This window comes from Astatotilapia calliptera, chromosome 10 (assembly GCF_900246225.1).
Source record: "Astatotilapia calliptera chromosome 10, fAstCal1.2, whole genome shotgun sequence".
Taxonomy (NCBI): Eukaryota; Metazoa; Chordata; class Actinopteri; order Cichliformes; family Cichlidae; genus Astatotilapia; species Astatotilapia calliptera.
The window spans coordinates 29,592,999-29,610,016 of record NC_039311.1 but is presented as its reverse complement, the minus strand read 5'-3'; the positions used below and the strand labels follow the sequence as shown (position 1 = coordinate 29,610,016).

The 17,018-nt window shown below is 41.9% G+C and overlaps 1 protein-coding gene across 1 annotated transcript in view; it reads left to right on the top strand.

The window, feature by feature from the left end:
* LOC113030056 (polypeptide N-acetylgalactosaminyltransferase 10-like) overlaps positions 1-16,247 on the top strand; it is a 512,613-nt gene extending 496,366 nt beyond the window's left edge. The window contains exons 9-12 of the mRNA XM_026181116.1: positions 1,216-1,437; positions 2,072-2,188; positions 9,682-9,831; positions 10,573-16,247. Coding sequence (XP_026036901.1) covers positions 1,216-1,437; positions 2,072-2,188; positions 9,682-9,831; positions 10,573-10,737 — 654 coding nt within the window. The 3' untranslated portion in view covers positions 10,738-16,247. The remainder of the gene's footprint in view (positions 1-1,215; positions 1,438-2,071; positions 2,189-9,681; positions 9,832-10,572) is intronic.
* Positions 16,248-17,018: the final 771 nt, after the last annotated feature.

The window sequence follows — 17,018 nt, the reverse complement described above, 5'->3', positions numbered from 1 at the left end:
ATATTCATTTATATATCTCCTTTAAGCCCAAGATGTTTCCATGCTACAGATTTTGCATAAGTGCCTAGACTCCATTAGAGGTTGGATGGCTGAAAACTTCGTTCAACTAAATGAGGGGAAGACTGAAGTCCTTGTTTGTGCTCCTAAAGGATTTGCATCTAGTGTTATGGAAAACTTGGGTCCACTTGCTACATTTGCCAAACCTTCTATCAGGAACCTCGGTGTAACTTTTGACTTTTGAATTATAAATTGTCATTCATGCATTTGTTTCATCTCGTCTGGATTATTGTAATTCTTTGTTTGCTTGTTTATATAAAGCCTCTTTGGAGCATCTGTAAGTTGTTCAGAAAGCTGCTGCAAGTCCTCCAAGTACTCCCATGTCACACCCCTGCTGATTCAGCTGCACTGGCTCCCTAATAAATTCAGAATCCACTTCAAGGTTTTGACCTTGACATTCGAGGCTCTGCGTGGACAAGCACCAACATATATCAGGGAACCTTTACATCCATACATTCCCAGCAGGTCCCTGAGGTCATGTGATTAGGGCTTGCTGGTTGTCCAACACACGAGGCTGAAAACTAAAGGCAACAGAGCTTTTGTAACTGTGGCCCCTAGACTGTGGAACTCTCTCCCTTTGAGCCTGAGATATGTGGATTCGGTGGTCTCTTTTAAAAACAGCTAAAAACGTATCTTTTTAAACTTGCCTTTGGTTGATTTTTGTTTTTATGTTTTAGCTTCTGTGAAGCACTTTGTTTTGGGTTTTTTTTTTCTTGAAAGGTGCTATATATGTTTTTATTATTATTATTTTTTACTTTTAACTGCATTTCCTGCATTACTTGATTGTCAACCAAAGAGGCTGCTGTCTGATGAGCCAATTCAGGCACTACATACACAAATCACTGCTGTCAGTCAGTTTGTGACAGCTTAGCAAATTGGGGTATTTGTTGGTCCAGTTCGTGCAGAACTTGATCATGTAGTTGTGTAAGAAGCAGAATTTGAAAGAAGAATTTACTGCATATACAAAGAACTAACCTGATGGTAGCAAAGTTATTCTGTGAGCCTCGGCTTTTGCCAATAAATGAACCAACAACATTTTTATAAATATAGTCATTTATTTGATTGGTGTGAAAACTTGATGTCTGTTGTTCTGACAGTTAACAGTGTGAAATGTGGTCTGTAACTGTAGAGTTAACTGAGAAACCATTCTGATCTCAGAACCTGAAGCGAGTAGCAGAAGTGTGGATGGACGAGTACGCCGAGTACATCTACCAGCGCAGGCCTGAGTACCGCCACCTGTCGGCAGGAGACATGACTGTGCAGAAGGAGCTGAGGAACCGGCTCAACTGCAAGAACTTCAAGTGGTTCATGAGTGAGGTGGCCTGGGATCTGCCCAAGCACTACCCACCTGTGGAGCCTCCTGCTGCTGCATGGGGAGAGGTACAGTTGCTCTTATCCTCTAATTAAAGGCAGCCTAATTGAAAGATGGAACTAGAGCTACCAAGAAATGTGTGTTAGAAAGTCATGACAGTGAGTACTTTGAATATGTAATGTGAAGCTATTTTTTTCTCAGCTTCATGTAGTTTAGTTTTAAAATGCCACTTTGTGTGCCAGAGGTTCAGTCTAAAGATAGTTGGTCTTGTTACTGGTGTCTTAAGCAAATTCTTCCTTTTCTCCTTTGGTATGGCAGGCCAAAAGATAAGAGTAATTACCAGCGGTTTCCTCTAAAATAACTCAAGAAGCTGTCAGAAATTCTCTCCATTTGGCTCTAATATTCCTATCTGTCTGTCATACCAGACTGCTGTCTGGAGCTGTGCATGTCTGGAGCAGTGCATGAATTTAATTAGAGCTTAATTGCAGTGTTCTTGCCTCCTGAAATAACCCAAACTAATGGTGTAATACTACTTGAAGCTGCCTGATGATTTTTTTTTTGCATTATATTCTTTGTGATTTTGGTAGTTAAGAAAACCTCTGATCTCTGTTGAAGATGTACAACTCTTATTGCCTGAATAACGTCTTTCTGCCGTCTTTCATGCTTATGTGACTCTGCTCTTATGTGTGTTTTTTGGTGAAGATCCGTAACGTGGGTAGCAGCATGTGTATGGAGAGTAAACATTTTGTGTCGGGGAGTCCTATCCGCCTGGAGAGTTGTGTGAAGGGACAAGGCGATGTGAGCTGGAGACATGGACAGGTACGAAAAAGTCACTGAAGTCAGTTATTAATCAGTGTAGCTTGAATGGAGCCTGATTAAGGTCATGTTATTAGTTCACCTTTAACGTCTAATTATTACTCATTTAACCCAAGTTCTTCTGTATACAGGGAGAGTGGTGAGAAAGAAGTCAACCTGTGTGCTCACAGTAAGCACGCCTAACACGGTCCCATTGATACAATCACTGTAGGCGGCAATAAAGAAAACCTGCAAATCCAGAGAATTAATGCGCTGACATTGTCCAGATCATAACAAAATGTGCATCTTCATTAAATTAAAATCTCAAAATAGAATCCAGACATATCCTGAGGGGAAGCGTAAGCTGCAGCGTAACTGTATTAGGCAAACTCAGCACAGCATCATCGCTGCCTGTGCTGCTCGCGTTGGTAACCTGGAGTGTGTCTGCCATGTTGTCAGATCTTTCTACTGACCAAGCTGAACTTGCAGTACAAAGCTCAAAAAATGTGGCCTTTGCGTACAGATTTATAGGCGTCAACATGGTTTGACTTTTTAAAGACAAGCCCAAGTGGCCGGTGGAGAAACTGCAGGTTTTGCCAATCCGTGAGTCCCAGAGGATGTTATGATTCCAAGGATTTTGCAACAGAAACGGCCTTTTTGTTTTTTGTTGTTTTTCTTTATATTTTTCAAATTTCCCACGTGTGGGACTAATAAAGGTTATCTTATCTTATCTTTTTCTATTTCCATGGGAGTTTTGGTTCATCCATCATAATGTTTTTTTTTCTTTCGTGTTTTTGTTCAGGTTTTTTTGTTTTGTTTTGTTTCATCAAAGACTTGCGTTCTACTTTATTTTACTTTTTTTCTTGTGGACCTGCCCTTAAATATTTGAAACCCTTGCACACACAGTTCCCTTTTTATTTTTAAAGCCTGTTTTTGAAACTTTTAACTGCCTCCTTTTTCATACATTAATTCAACATTAGGCATGCAGAAACCATACTTTGATCTTCTTTTGATACCCGGGCCAAAAGTCGTTATTTTAGAAGTTTTTAATAGTTTAATTTTCCCCATATAATTTTAATAGTTGATGTAATTGCACCCTTGATTTCATCAGGATCCTGGCACGCTTTATTAAAAGAAGTTGCTCTTTAATTTTGTCAGTGATGTGTTTCACTCTCCGCCCCGTACTTACTCAGAAGATTCATTATACTGTGGTCAGATTTCCCAGCATTCCCTGCATTGGGAGTTTTCTGTTAGCTTCGATAGTGTGGGCCAGTCCTTACATTGCTGAAGGTGGCAGGTGTACAGGTAGGAGTGATTTATTATAACGGCTATTTTCTTGCTGTGTCATCAGGCTGTCCAGGATGTAATAAGCATTATAGCGATCACCTATACTCCACAATGTAGATTTAAAAAGAAATCTAAAGGAAAGCGTAGTCTGGTGGTCCACAAATGTGCCTTTCAACTACAAAGTTGAGCGATTTTAGGTTTTTCCTAAGGGCACATTTATGAAATCGCTTAAGTAATTGGATTTTGTCAGCTAACGAGACATAAATGTCAAAAAAAATAGTGCCCGCATAGATGGAAAAGCTTCTTCATTATCTCTGCATTGTTCTAAAAGGACTCTGCACTCACACTTCACAGCGTAGATCTTAAAGCACAGCTCATAATACAAACTTAATGGATTGAATGTCCCCTTTTGTTTCCACAGCCAAAATACTGCGCCTCACAGCTCTGACAGTTTAATTGCTTTAATCTGAAGATGCATTGTAGTTTAATTTGTGTCACAGTCTCAATCTGTATTCAGAGCCAGCACGAAATGCATTCGCTGCAGCTCACAGGTGGCCTCTCTGGCAGCTGTCCTTGTCGGGGCTTTTCGATCCTGTACAGGAGGAGTGGAGCAAATCATTCAGACAGTGTTTGGGAGCCAGAGGGGCGACAGTCACCTGGACACAGATGGAGATTAAAAGTTTAATTTTGTATGTTTGGTTTTAAGTAAGAGCGAATTAGACTTTTTTTTTTTTTTTTTTTTTTTGGTCTGGATATGTCTGGAATCCAGAAATACTTCTACATTTACCAAATCAAAATGAGTCATTTGCTGGTTTTAATGAAACTAAATGCAAAAATCTAATATGAGTTGTTAGCTGAGACGTTTCAATTCATTGAACATATCAAGATTTATCATAATCGTTGATTTCACGGCTAAGGCAGCTTTGATATCAGCAGATTATGATATCAATCATTCTGATGAACTCATCGACATGTAGACAAATGGATAAGGATCATAAGAAGCTGCGTTAATCCATCACTGTCACAGAAAACAAACTAAGGGTCAAGAAAAAGAACAATTGATACAGCACACGTTGGTCTTTGTTTTTTAGGTTTAGAACCATGAATAAAAACTGTATGTAATTATGGATATACTCTGTATTCATAGATATAAGATAAATACAAAATTATTGAATCAAAAATAAAGCAGTTTTTACCAGAAGTCCCAACCGATTCTTATTCTTCACCGTCAGGTTGCCAAACCAGGCAGCGATACAAAAGAACATCACAGATTCAATAAAACTTCTATAAAACAAAGACAACATCTCAGATGAGACATTAAAAGATCTCGTTTTCCTTAAAAAGAAAAGTCTTTGTTGAACTTTTTTAGTAGTGGCATCAGTATGAGATTGAAAACACAGTTTATGGTCAAGTACCACACCTAGATATTTATAACTCTCAACTATCCCAGCTTTAATGATAATATGTGATGAGCTATCAGAGGACTTCCTAAAATCAATAATCATAGTTTTTTCCCCTCCTTTAGTTTAGTTTTAGACACATTAAGTGAAAAGAAGGACTCATCACACCAATTTACAAAATCATCTACAACCTGTCCATGGCCTGACTCGTCCCCCACTAGAAGACTGACGATCACTGTGTCGTCAGCAAACTTCAGGATGTATCTGTTCGTGAAATTACTGCGACACTCATTTGTGTACAGAATGAACAGAAATGAGTGTCGGCTATCAAATAAAACACAGTAAAATTCAGCAGTATTTTAAAAATTATTACTAATTTTCCCAATGACCTAAAGGCTACTCTAATAATAAAGTAGTAAAGTGTTGTTCTCATTTCAAGTAAAATAAGGCTTCTCCTTAAAAATAATAAGAGCTTGTCTTCAAATAGTGTTTAATTTAAAATAATGAACAGGTTTAGTTGGGGTTTCCCCTTTTCTTCATTGTTCTGAACTAAATTTTCTTTAAGCCTCCTTTCCCCGCCACCTGTTTCTCCTCTTCAGACTTCTGCAGCTCGTCCTCTGTTTCCTGTTTTCACGTGTGCTCTGAATAAAAGATTTGATTGACTGCTTAGAGAGTTACAAAGCCCGCAGTTGGGTCTGTGTTTCCTTTGTACATATACGTGACTATAGTAAAGACAAAGGAAAAGGCTGCACACATTAAAATAACCTTTGCAGAGAAAGATGGAAACAGTCTGTCAAAATCTAGTAATATGTCTGCGTCTGTGAAGAATGACGGGGAATCATAATAACAAAAGGTACACTATTGCTCATCTGTCAAAAACATGATACCTTGCTTAAGCACCTTCTATGACACCAGCAGTCCAGAGAGGAGGGTTTTGTAGCGATTTGATTACCGTAAATGTCGGGCTATAAGCCGCTACTTTTTGCACAAGCTTTGAACCCTGCGGCTTTTAGTCAGGTGCGGCTTTTCTATGGATTGTCCGTGATTTTTGTCATATCGTAAGACGATTTGTTTTGTGTGTTCCGCTGTTGTACGGCACTACGTTGCCTGGCGGAAGGATCGGGGTTCAAGAGTGGTATGTTAGTCACATGTCCGTCCGCCAGGCAACGTAGTGTACGAAGTAGCGCGAAAAACAAACTTCAAAGTAGCGCTACGCATTCAGCGGGAGTCGTGGATGATGAGCGGCGATAAACTTGCAAGTTATGCCCAAAAAGCAAGTTATGCCCAACTCCACCGGTGGATTCTGACAGCGTGGAAAAGTGTGAAAACATCCACGATCACCAACGGATTTTGAAGGGCTGGACTGCTGCATGATGGAGAGGAGGACACCGCCACGGCCCTTCTGAGGGTGTTCGACTCTGACACTGACAATGAGGATTTCTTTGGTTTTGAAAGTGACAACGAAGGAGAGAAGCGGAGAGTGGATGACGAAGCCATCATGAGCCTGTTTGTATCCGACACTGGAGAAGAGGACTTTGGTGGTTTTAGTGCGGAAGAAGAGAAAGATGGTGGTGAATGACTGACTTTTCTTCTTGTTAAAGCTGTGTCACTGCACCTGAGCCTAAAAGGTAGGCCGAATCTATTGTTCTGGTGTGCTGTAGGTTATTGTTATGTACTACATGTGCAAATATGTACCCATAACTTGTTTTTCAAAATATTAATAAAAGTGATGTCTCCAAACAGCCATCTCTTTCCTGACAATTCCCTTTGTGCATATTCTCTTACATATGATAAGTCAACATTGAAACACCTGCGGCTTTTGGTCAGGTGCGGCTAATGTATGTACAAAACAGGATTTTCCCCTGATTTTAGCTTGTGCGGCTAATATTTAGGTGCGCTTTGTAGTCCGGGAAATACGGTATATTGTGGTCATAGACTGAACCTGACTCTTCTTTTACAAAACTGTGGTCTTCTTTCAGACCACATGCACTAAAATGCACCCAGTGTAGTGTATTATATTAGGACATTTTTCTGCATGCAGACATGTTTATGGGCTGGTTGACATGAGGACAAAGGATAAACATTTTCAGTAAACGGTTAAAAAAATATCTGCTGTGTACATAACTCTTTCATTTGGTTAGTATATATAACACCCAGCACGCCCCTGCGGGCGGTTTATCCTTCAAGCTCGGGTCCTCTACCAGAGGCCTGGGAGCTTGAGGGTCCTGCGCAGTATCTTAGCTGTTCCCAGGACTGCGCTCTTCTGGACAGAGATCTCCGATGTTATTCCCGGGATCTGCTGGAGCCACTCGCCTATCTTGGGAGTCACCGCACCTAGTGCTCCGATTACCACGGGGACCACCGTTACCTTCACCCTCCACATCCTCTCGAGCTCTTCTCTGAGCCCTTGGTATTTCTCCAGCTTCTCGTGTTCCTTCTTCCTGATATTGCTGTCATTCGGAACCGCTACATCGATCACTACGGCCGTCTTCTTCTGTTTGTCTACCACCACTATGTCCGGTTGGTTAGCCACCACCATTTTGTCCGTCTGTATCTGGAAGTCCCACAGGATCTTAGCTCGGTCATTCTCCACCACCCTTGGGGGCATCTCCCATTTTGACCTCGGGACTTGTAGGTTATACTCGGCACAGATGTTCCTGTACACTATGCCGGCCACTTGGTTATGGCGTTCCATGTATGCCTTGCCTGCTAGCATCTTGCACCCTGCTGTTATGTGCTGGATTGTCTCTGGGGCATCTTTACACAGCCTGCACCTGGGGTCTTGCCTGGTGTGATAGACCCCAGCCTCTATGGATCTTGTACTCAGAGCTTGTTCTTGTGCTGCCATGATTAGTGCCTCTGTGCTGTCTTTCAGTCCAGCTTTGTCCAGCCACTGGTAGGATTTCTGGATATCAGCCACCTCCTCTATCTGCCGGTGGTACATACCGTGCAGGGGCCTGTCCTTCCATGATGGTTCCTCGTCTCCCTCCTCTTTCTTGGGTTTCTGCTGCCTGAGGTATTCACTGAGCACTCGGTCAGTTGGGGCCATCTTCCCAATGTATTCTTGGATGTTCCTTGTCTCATCCTGGACTGTGGTGCTGGCACTCACCAGTCCCCGGCCCCCTTCCTTCCGCTTAGCGTACAGCCTCAGGGTGCTGGACTTGGGGTGAAACCCTCCATGCATGGTCAGGAGCTTTCTTGTCTTTATGTCAGTGGCTTCTATCTCCTCCTTTGGCCAGCCTATTACCCCAGCAGGGTACCTGATCACGGGCAGGGCGTATGTGTTGATGGCCCGGATCTTGTTCTTACCATTCAGCTGACTCCTCAGGACTTGCCTGACCCTCTGCAGGTACTTGGTGGTTGCAGCCTTTCTAGCGGCCTCTTCATGGTTCCCATTTGCCTGCGGGATCCCCAAGTACTTGTAACTGTCCTCTATGTCTGCAATGTTGCCTTCTGGTAGTTCAATCCCCTCAGTTCTGACTACCTTCCCTCTCTTTGTTACCATCCGACTACACTTCTCCAGTCCGAACGACATTCCAGTGTCATTGCTGTATAGCCTGGTAGTGTGGATCAGTGAATCGATGTCTCGTTCACTCTTGGCATACAGCTTGATGTCATCCATGTACAGGAGGTGGCTGACAACTGCTCCGTTCCGTAGTCGGTATCCGTAGCCAGTCTTGTTAATGATCTCACTGAGGGGGTTCAGGCCTATGCAGAACAGCAGTGGGGACAGAGCATCTCCTTGGTAGATCCCACACTTGATGGTAACTTGTGCTATGGGCTTGGAGTTGGCCTCTAGTGTTGTACGCCACATCCCCATTGAGTTCCTGATGAAGGCTCTTAGGGTCCCATTGATCTTGTACACACACACATATATATATATATATATATATATATATATATATATATATATATACATACACACACATACATACAAAATGCAGTGCGAGTTGAAAAAATCTGCCTATTTAAAAGCTGCTCCCTTTTCACAAACGGGCACCACAGCAGGTAACTCCACGTGTTGGATTTGGCAGAGTCTTACACCAGATGCGTTTCCTGACATTTGTGTCTCCGGCTGGAATTGAACCAGCTACCTTTCGGTCATCAGTCAGATGTGTTACCCTCACTGGATATGGGGGAAAAATGGTGACTAAAGTGTAGTGAACTCTCCTGTCAGTGCTGCACTGCTTCCAGTACGGCTGCTATTTTTAGATTGCTCCCTGAAAGTCTGATTCACACTGAATGGACACAGACTGGCATTTGTATCGCACTTTTCTTCTCTTACTGACCATTCAGAGCACTTTGCACTGCAAGCCAATTTCACCCATAGCACTTCACACCTACAGCCAATCAGAGAATCACAAATTAACCTAACATGCATGTTGTTGGGTTTTGGGAGGAAGCCAGAGTAACCAGGAGAGAGGAGAACACAGGTTTCATACAGAAAACTCCAGAAACCGAGGTGTTCAAGTCTCCTCCTGTATAAAACAGGTCAGAAGTTCCCATCAATAATCAAAGGCCACAACTATGATAAACTTTTAGATTTTTATAAAATTCAATTCTGAACTCTACAGAAGCAAAACAGCACAAAGGAGCAAAAGCAGCTTAATAGGAAAGTGAAAGTTTCTTACAGTAGGTTATAAAAACGATTTCTCCCACATTGATATTTTAACCCTGTATCGCTCTTTTCAAAAGTTCTGACCTACAAAACAAACGATTCATTTCAAGTCCCCTGCAAGTCCCTTCACCCTGTGCTGAGAATTTTTCATGTCGCGTAAAGATCATCGCACTTCAAAAAAGGAAAAAATCATTACGTTATATCTCCTGCAGGTGTTTACGTTTGGCTGGAGAGAGGACATTCGGGTGGGCGACCCCATGCACACGAAAAAAGTTTGCTTCGATGCCATTTCCCACAACAGCCCCGTCACCCTGTACGACTGCCACGGCATGAAAGGCAACCAGCTGTGGCGCTACAGAAAGGTATGACAGAGATGAAGCGGAGATCAGAGTCGGAGCCTTCGGCGTGGTTATGTGTAATGTTTGTGTGGTGAGCTCTTTCTCTGAGCCTTTTTGTTTTCCTCTTACAGTACAAAACAGCAAAATTGCAAATGTAATTGCTTCAGAATGAATGACTTCAAGAATGCTTAATCAGTTCCCAAAGCTTTGCACTTTTTAACCGAATCTACGGGGCTCATTATGTTGTTGTGCTTTTATGCTCGGCTATTACAAAGGGCCACGTTTCTATTTTTGTAACCATTGTGGGATTTAATGTAGCCACAAAGAAACATGCTGGCAGCAGTAAACAACACAAGTTGAAAGCGTTACTTGCAAACATTGGTTTAAAGTGGACCTGTTATACCCATTCCCAGCTCTGTATATTCATTATTTGATTCTATTAGAATATCTTTGCATGAGTTACTGTTTAACATGAGCTGAGTTTTAGTGCAGTCTTTATCCTCCACCACAAACAAGCCATTATAGTTCCTGTCCTCCACCCTTAACCCAAGATTATTCTCATTGGCCGTCCCTCACAAACAGAAGGTTTGAACAGTCGAGATATCCCCTCTCGCTGACATAAAACAGACGAGACATGAAAATGTTGAGCATTTAGAGCAATAGCTGTCAGGGAGTCATTGTTTCAAACACTGTCCATGTTTCAAATGAGCTTCCAAAGAGTTTCTCTTTGACGCAGCCCGTCATCTCCCTTGTTTCTCCCTCCAGGATAAGAGTCTGTATCACCCCGTCAGCAACAGCTGTATCGACAGCAGCCTGAACGAGCGGCGTGTCTTCATGAACACGTGTGACCCGTCCTCGCCCACTCAGCAGTGGCTATTTGAGAAAACCAACGCCACCGTGCTGGAGCACTTCAATCAGGGCGCCAAGTGAAGTCCTGCAGCATCCACGAGGAAGGACTCACGCAGAAGTGGAGCTGCTGCTGCTGCTATTGCGAACTGGGGTATTTCCCATTTACCTCGCAATGAGGTGACAGCTGTTTCTCTTTGGGGTGCTGGGAGTGAGGCAGGACGGCACGCAGAGGGGGTTAGTTAAACGCATTAGTGTGAGGGAAGATTGGGTTTGAGTTTGATTGATGGGATTTGTGTAAAAGTTACTCTGTGAGAGATGGGTGTGTTCTGTCGGGGTGCTGCTGTGGCAGTAGGTCTGTCTCACTTCCTGATTTTTATTTAATTTTTTTATCGTCTGCCATTCCTCTTTATTTCTTTTGCCCGTTTCAAATCTCCCTCTCTTCCCCTGTACTGTTTCCTCTCTGGGGGTTTGTTGTTTGCAGTTCTCTCTCCCTCTCTTTCTGTCCATCTACCTTTTATCCTCCAATCTCTCCTCCCTCGTTTCTCTCCCGGTCTGCCACTGCCTGCATGTCCGTCTCTATCTGCCTGCATGACTGCACCTTTACCCACCTTTTTCATTCTCTCTCTCAAATATCCTTATGTCTCTCCAGCTCTGACAACCTCCCTGGGGGTAGATGAAGGGGGGGAGGGGCTCTTGCTGAGCCAAAGTCGTACTGACACCTGGGTGAAGCCAGGCAGAACCACTCTGAAAATCACCTGGTGAAGTGATTCTCCTTTACAACCTTCTGTTCCCTCCCTCATCCTTCCCCTCATGTGTGTAACTCCTGGTCTGCGGGCAGAGCTGCATTGAATGTAGTAGGTGAAAGTTGACAAAGACGGTCCAAGGAGATAAGACCTTTTGCACGTGCCTCACTTATTTGTTCCTTATTCTCTGCTTTCCTGTCTGTATTTATTGATTAGTCCTTCACAGATTTGTCACTGTGCCACGTTCTTCTTATATTCCTCAGAGGCGAGCGCTATCCGATGCCAGGGTATGTGCAGGCTGACTCCTGCTGGGTAATGGTGCAGTCAGACTAGATTTTGCTTTCTTCATAGAGGTCCTGCATCTCTTAAAATAGCCAATAAGAATGCAGGCTGTCTGAGGCCTACGCAGAGATAAAAGCGACAATGGCAAACAGAAGATCCAAGGTAAGGTCATCGCACTGCAACAAGGCTCCAACAAGTGCTTCCTGTGAGATCTCACCCTGGAGTGGGTCCATTTATTTGAGAATGCTTTGAGAAAAGCTCCTCAAAGCAGTGACCACTAAATCAGGAGGTATTTGTTCAGAATTTAGTTTTAAGGTTGCGTGGTTACTGCGGTTTGTTAGCTAAATAGCCGTGCTACTTCGCATCACTACGACGACTCCTCATTATTCATACTACATCTCATAGGATTTGCAGTATACAAGCAAGTGTGCTTTTTTGGCACTACGCACACAGCAAGATGTTTAAAGTTTGGGGCTCATTTGCCTGCTACATTCAACAGTGTGTACTTTGTTGGGGCTGTACCAAAAGCAAATGGAGAAAACAATATGCAATTATTATAATAATAATAATTATAATATGCACTGTAAGTTTTCCCAAGCCAAACTTCTGTCTGACTGCACCACGAGAGCTTCTTTGTCATTATTGTGGTGACAGTGGGAGTGGGAGTAGCTGTCACACCTCTTTGAGTTTCTCCTTTGCTTTCTGTGCGCTATTTGCCGCTTTCCACTCAGTCACTAAAGCAACCCGGTCACAGACGGCCAAGCAAGGGGTCTCGTCAAGGTGCGGAGCAGCAGGCAGCACCACAAATAGACCCCTGCGCGCCCGGATGGCTGGCCGTGTGACTGACAGGCCAGCTGATTCTCAGCAGGGCTGCCTGATTGGCCGGCCACCATGCTGACACATCACTTTAGAGTACAGTGTGAGTGGGAGTAGAGACCAAAAGGGGAAATTATCCAGGATAGCCTCGCCAAGGTAGCGCTGGGATTGAGACTAACGTGTGTGTGTGTGTGTGTGTGTGTGTGTGTGTGTGAGTGTGTGAGTGTGTGAGTGTGAGAGGGGGGTTTAAAATGCATTAAGCACTTATGGAATGATAAACTTGAATGAAATCTTAGTGCCTTGTTAGAAGAGGACTAGATGTTGCTGTGTGTATTTGCAGAAAATGTGTGTGGCCTGAAATGTCCAGATGAAAATAGGGAACAATTCCTCAATTCAGGAAGTGACTTTGCTTGGATTTTTTTTATGCTGTAAAAGACTCCTCAAGTCTTTGAACTGATCATGAATTGACTTCTGGTGCAGGACCTTGAACGCACCACTGGCTTTGTGAACACACGTGTAACTGCTGGCTGTGAATAGAGCTAAAAAGACTGTTTTTTGTTGTTTTCCCAGCATATTTGCTCCTGCTGTCAAAAGTAAACCACAACCCTAAGAAGACCTTTTGTTGTATTGAAATCATGATATGATGCTGTGTTGTTTTCCCACTTGTTCAATCCAGAATATTATAATGAGAGAGGAAATTGCTGTCTTTGTTTACCAGTGTCGCCATCCGCCTTTATAAATCCTTTTCTTCATTCTGTTTTTAATCAAATGTGCTTTCATCCTTTCTTTGATCCTGTGGTTTAGCTGATGGTGATTTTGCTTGAATCCCTGTTTGACACTATGTTTTGGGATGTTCTGGTCTGTCGCCTGCGCACATTCTCTAATCCCATTTTGTGAAGCAGAACAATGTTCAGTGTGTGCCATTTTAATCATCAGATCCAGGTATTGGGCTCTGGAAGATATTAACATGCAGTAGTAGACCAAAAGAAATGGTAATATTCACTATATATCACAATATTTCAGTATTTAAGTCAGATATTAGAAAATGTTGGGGAAAAATATATATTGAGCTCCTTGTTGTGTGCAGATTAAAACCTTTTCCAACACAAATGCAAAACGGATTTTATCACAATCAGTGCAAACAATGATTTGTTGTTTCCAATTCTGTCTTATCACATAAATTGTTCACACAAATGCTAACCAAGAACCCATATTTAGATAGCAGAGCTGGTAGATTTGCAATGAGATTATTGAGAGGTGAAGATAAATAACTATCACAAGTGTTTTCTAACCTGTTCGACTGTTAAGTTGTTAAAACCTGATCTACTTTTCAAAAAACCCTTCTTGAGTTACAGTAAATGGTTCATTTACCAGCATGTAACTGTTATTTATTAGCAGCAGGAGCGTACTAAATGTAAACCTTTTTGTTGTACACTGTACACTGTCAAATTGTTAAAAGATGACTTAGAATTATTGTTTCAGACCACCGAGTAAGATTACCAGCAGATGATCCAACAGGAACAATTTGTTATCCACTGTATATCCAGATATGATTTCTTTGAATTTCTTTTCTTTGACATCATACTAGAATTGATAATGGGCTGGGCTGTTGCTGGGATTGTTTGTTTGTTTGTTTTTTCTAAAGAATTGTCAATACGAACACTCTTTGTGGAAGTTTTATAGAAGGTGGGTACATAAGGCAACATTTTTGGTTCAAATGAGACTGTCGAAGTACTAAAAGTTACTTTATAGTTCTCTCTGAGAAAGTGTACTATTCTTTAATATTTCATCTTGTTTTTCTTCTCTCACATTTATCCTGCAGAACGAACAGTTTATTGCATCTGTTTTTCCTTGAGTCTGCCAAGCCCAACTGTCACATAAATCTTGGATAAAAAGAAGAAGATTATCATCATTACAGACTTTTGGCTGTGTTGTATAGAATTAGTAAGAAAAGTGTTTTAGGTAGCTGATGTGTTAGCTTGTGCTTTTTCAAAGATGTTTTAGGCATGAAGAGCTGTAGCAGGGCCAGAAAATCCCTTATTCCAATAAAACATCAGGGGCAGCAGGATCAAATGCAGTAGGACGAGCTGATTTTAGAGAAAATGTAGAACTTAGCTGTCAAATAGAACGCCATGATTAGTCAACTGGAAGGCCAGTGTTTAAACAGGTATCTGACAGTTTATTGACAGTAAATCATGATATAATTTGACCTGGAACGTGCTAAAATGCTTTATAGAATAGCCAAAGTCCTATTTTTAAGTAACAAAATATAAAATACAAAATTACAGCAAAAGTCTTATTTAGATGTCCTAATCTTCCCTGCAGAGTAATCTTCATGTTCCCCTTGCCTCAGCTGCGCAGAAAAGAAGCAGAGGTCATTGCTGGTATTTAGAGTTGAGTCTTTTGGGTCTCACAACCAGAATCGTCATTAACATGACTTTTTTTTTTTTTTTTCCCTTCAGGAAAATGTTTGGTAAAGCCCCAGTCACACAGGCCTGGATCCACCATGATTGAGATGTTGGTGCTATCACTAATAAATCTGAGGTTAAAATAACATTATCAGTATAACAAATTAAGCTATCTCACTACAGTCTAAACTCAGCTCTCTGTCCCTGTTGTTGAAAGAATAATCCCAAGCTTGGCATGTTTGCCTCGAGGGCAGGAAGACGAGGAGCACCTTTTGTGAATTTTTTTTTGACAGTTTAGTGAGTCGTCACAAAATGATGGGAACTGCATTCTGCAGATAGGATGATAGCACTGATAATCAGCTGTTCTGCAGGAAAGGATGGGGGAGGAAACGAGATGATGCCAAAATTGCGTTCATGCTCTTCATCTTTACTGTGTTTTGTACAAAGTGCATTAAATTAAAAATGAACTTAAATGGATCTGTGTCTCTGGGGAAATTTCACAGGATGTTGCCAACTGTATCCCTTCAATTATGTTTAATTGAATAAGCTTTTAAAAGTTTGGGGTTTTTTTCAATCAGAGTAATATGTACCTTTCCATTGCACATGTAAAGTTTGTTTTATTACATCAAAGGATAACTTGGGTCGAAGACTTTCAGGCACTGCTTTATTTCAGCTTTTATCCACTGTGGTAAAGTATTTAAGTAAAGAAAAACTTCCTTGCAGACACTAGGGATACGAATTTAGCAAATCGATTTCACTAGCACTTAACATAGATCGGTTCTCATTGGCACCGTTTTTAGAGTCGACACCATCACTAAGAAACATATCAAAGGAAAGGAATTGAACTACTGGGAACTGTTCCCTACAAGACCCGATCCTCAATTCCTGTCCCTAGCTGGCACCCATATAATGGTATAAACCACAGTTCAAGTACACAAACACTTCAAATGTAATACTTTTCCACAGCTGCTGGGATAGAGCAATCGTAAATGTGCTGAAACGTTTTATAACGTTAAGATCCAAATGCATTTTTACGTTTTTTTTTTCCCACCTTCACATGTTCAGTCGAAAGTCTGTTGGGCAGAATAATCGTAATTTACAGGAGCAAATGTTTTTAATGTCAGTGGCCAACGTGGCCCATCACACAATGTTGTGTAGGTGTGTGAGCTTTGATGTGTAGGGAAGTGTACATTTTGTATCTCAAAAATATCCAATATTTTTTTTCTACTGACATTGCAACTGTAAAGGTGTATTTAGGTATTTAACAAACTGTACAATTAAACTGGAATTGTATGATATTTTTTTCTGAAAATTGTAAAATAAAAAGGTTTCTATATTTGGATGAACGTCTGTCTGTGCTTCTGGGACTTAATTTTTTAAAAAAAAATTCTCCATAGTTGAATAAAATAGTTATCATCAAATCAGTTATCACACACAAATGAAGTTATCATCAAATCAAGTCCTTTTATATAGTTTTATAATGGGGGGGGACTTATACTAGAAGCCTCTCGCCTCTAACCACCTCTTTAAGCCGGGAGTGTCACTGCGATCCTGCACCCAGGGCACTTGGGGCTTGGTCCAATCTCTTGGGTTGGGGTGACGATGTCTCCCCCCAGCATCGTCCTGACTCCCCCTTGCTGTAGCATGCATCTTTTTTACCCCCCCCCCCCCCCCCTTTCCTAACATCCAATCCATATAGCTTTCTCAGTTTTGCCCTCAGATGAGACGAAGACATTCTCAGTCTGTGTGAGGCAGTGACCAATCAGCGTCAGAGATGACAGAGCACCAGGTGGGCGAAAAGGCTGCTCATTCTAGTTGCGATCGTCTTCCCTAAATAACTTCAGCGTAAACGTCTGGTGCTCACAGCTTTCTAATTTCCTCCCCTTGTCACTTCTTGTTGTAGGTTCTGTATGGCTTTAATAGTTTCTCTGACTGATGGTGCAAAAACACACTTTCCACATGCGCTAATCCCATAATCATTTCCCCCAGCAACCCGCTAACTCTGATAGCTTTCAGGTTTCAGTGATTTATCCGTGGCTGGAGTGATATTGCTTTTGCAAGTTGGCCCATTTCTCCCAGAGTCTCCTGGGATGTGTCGTAACTCAAAACTTTT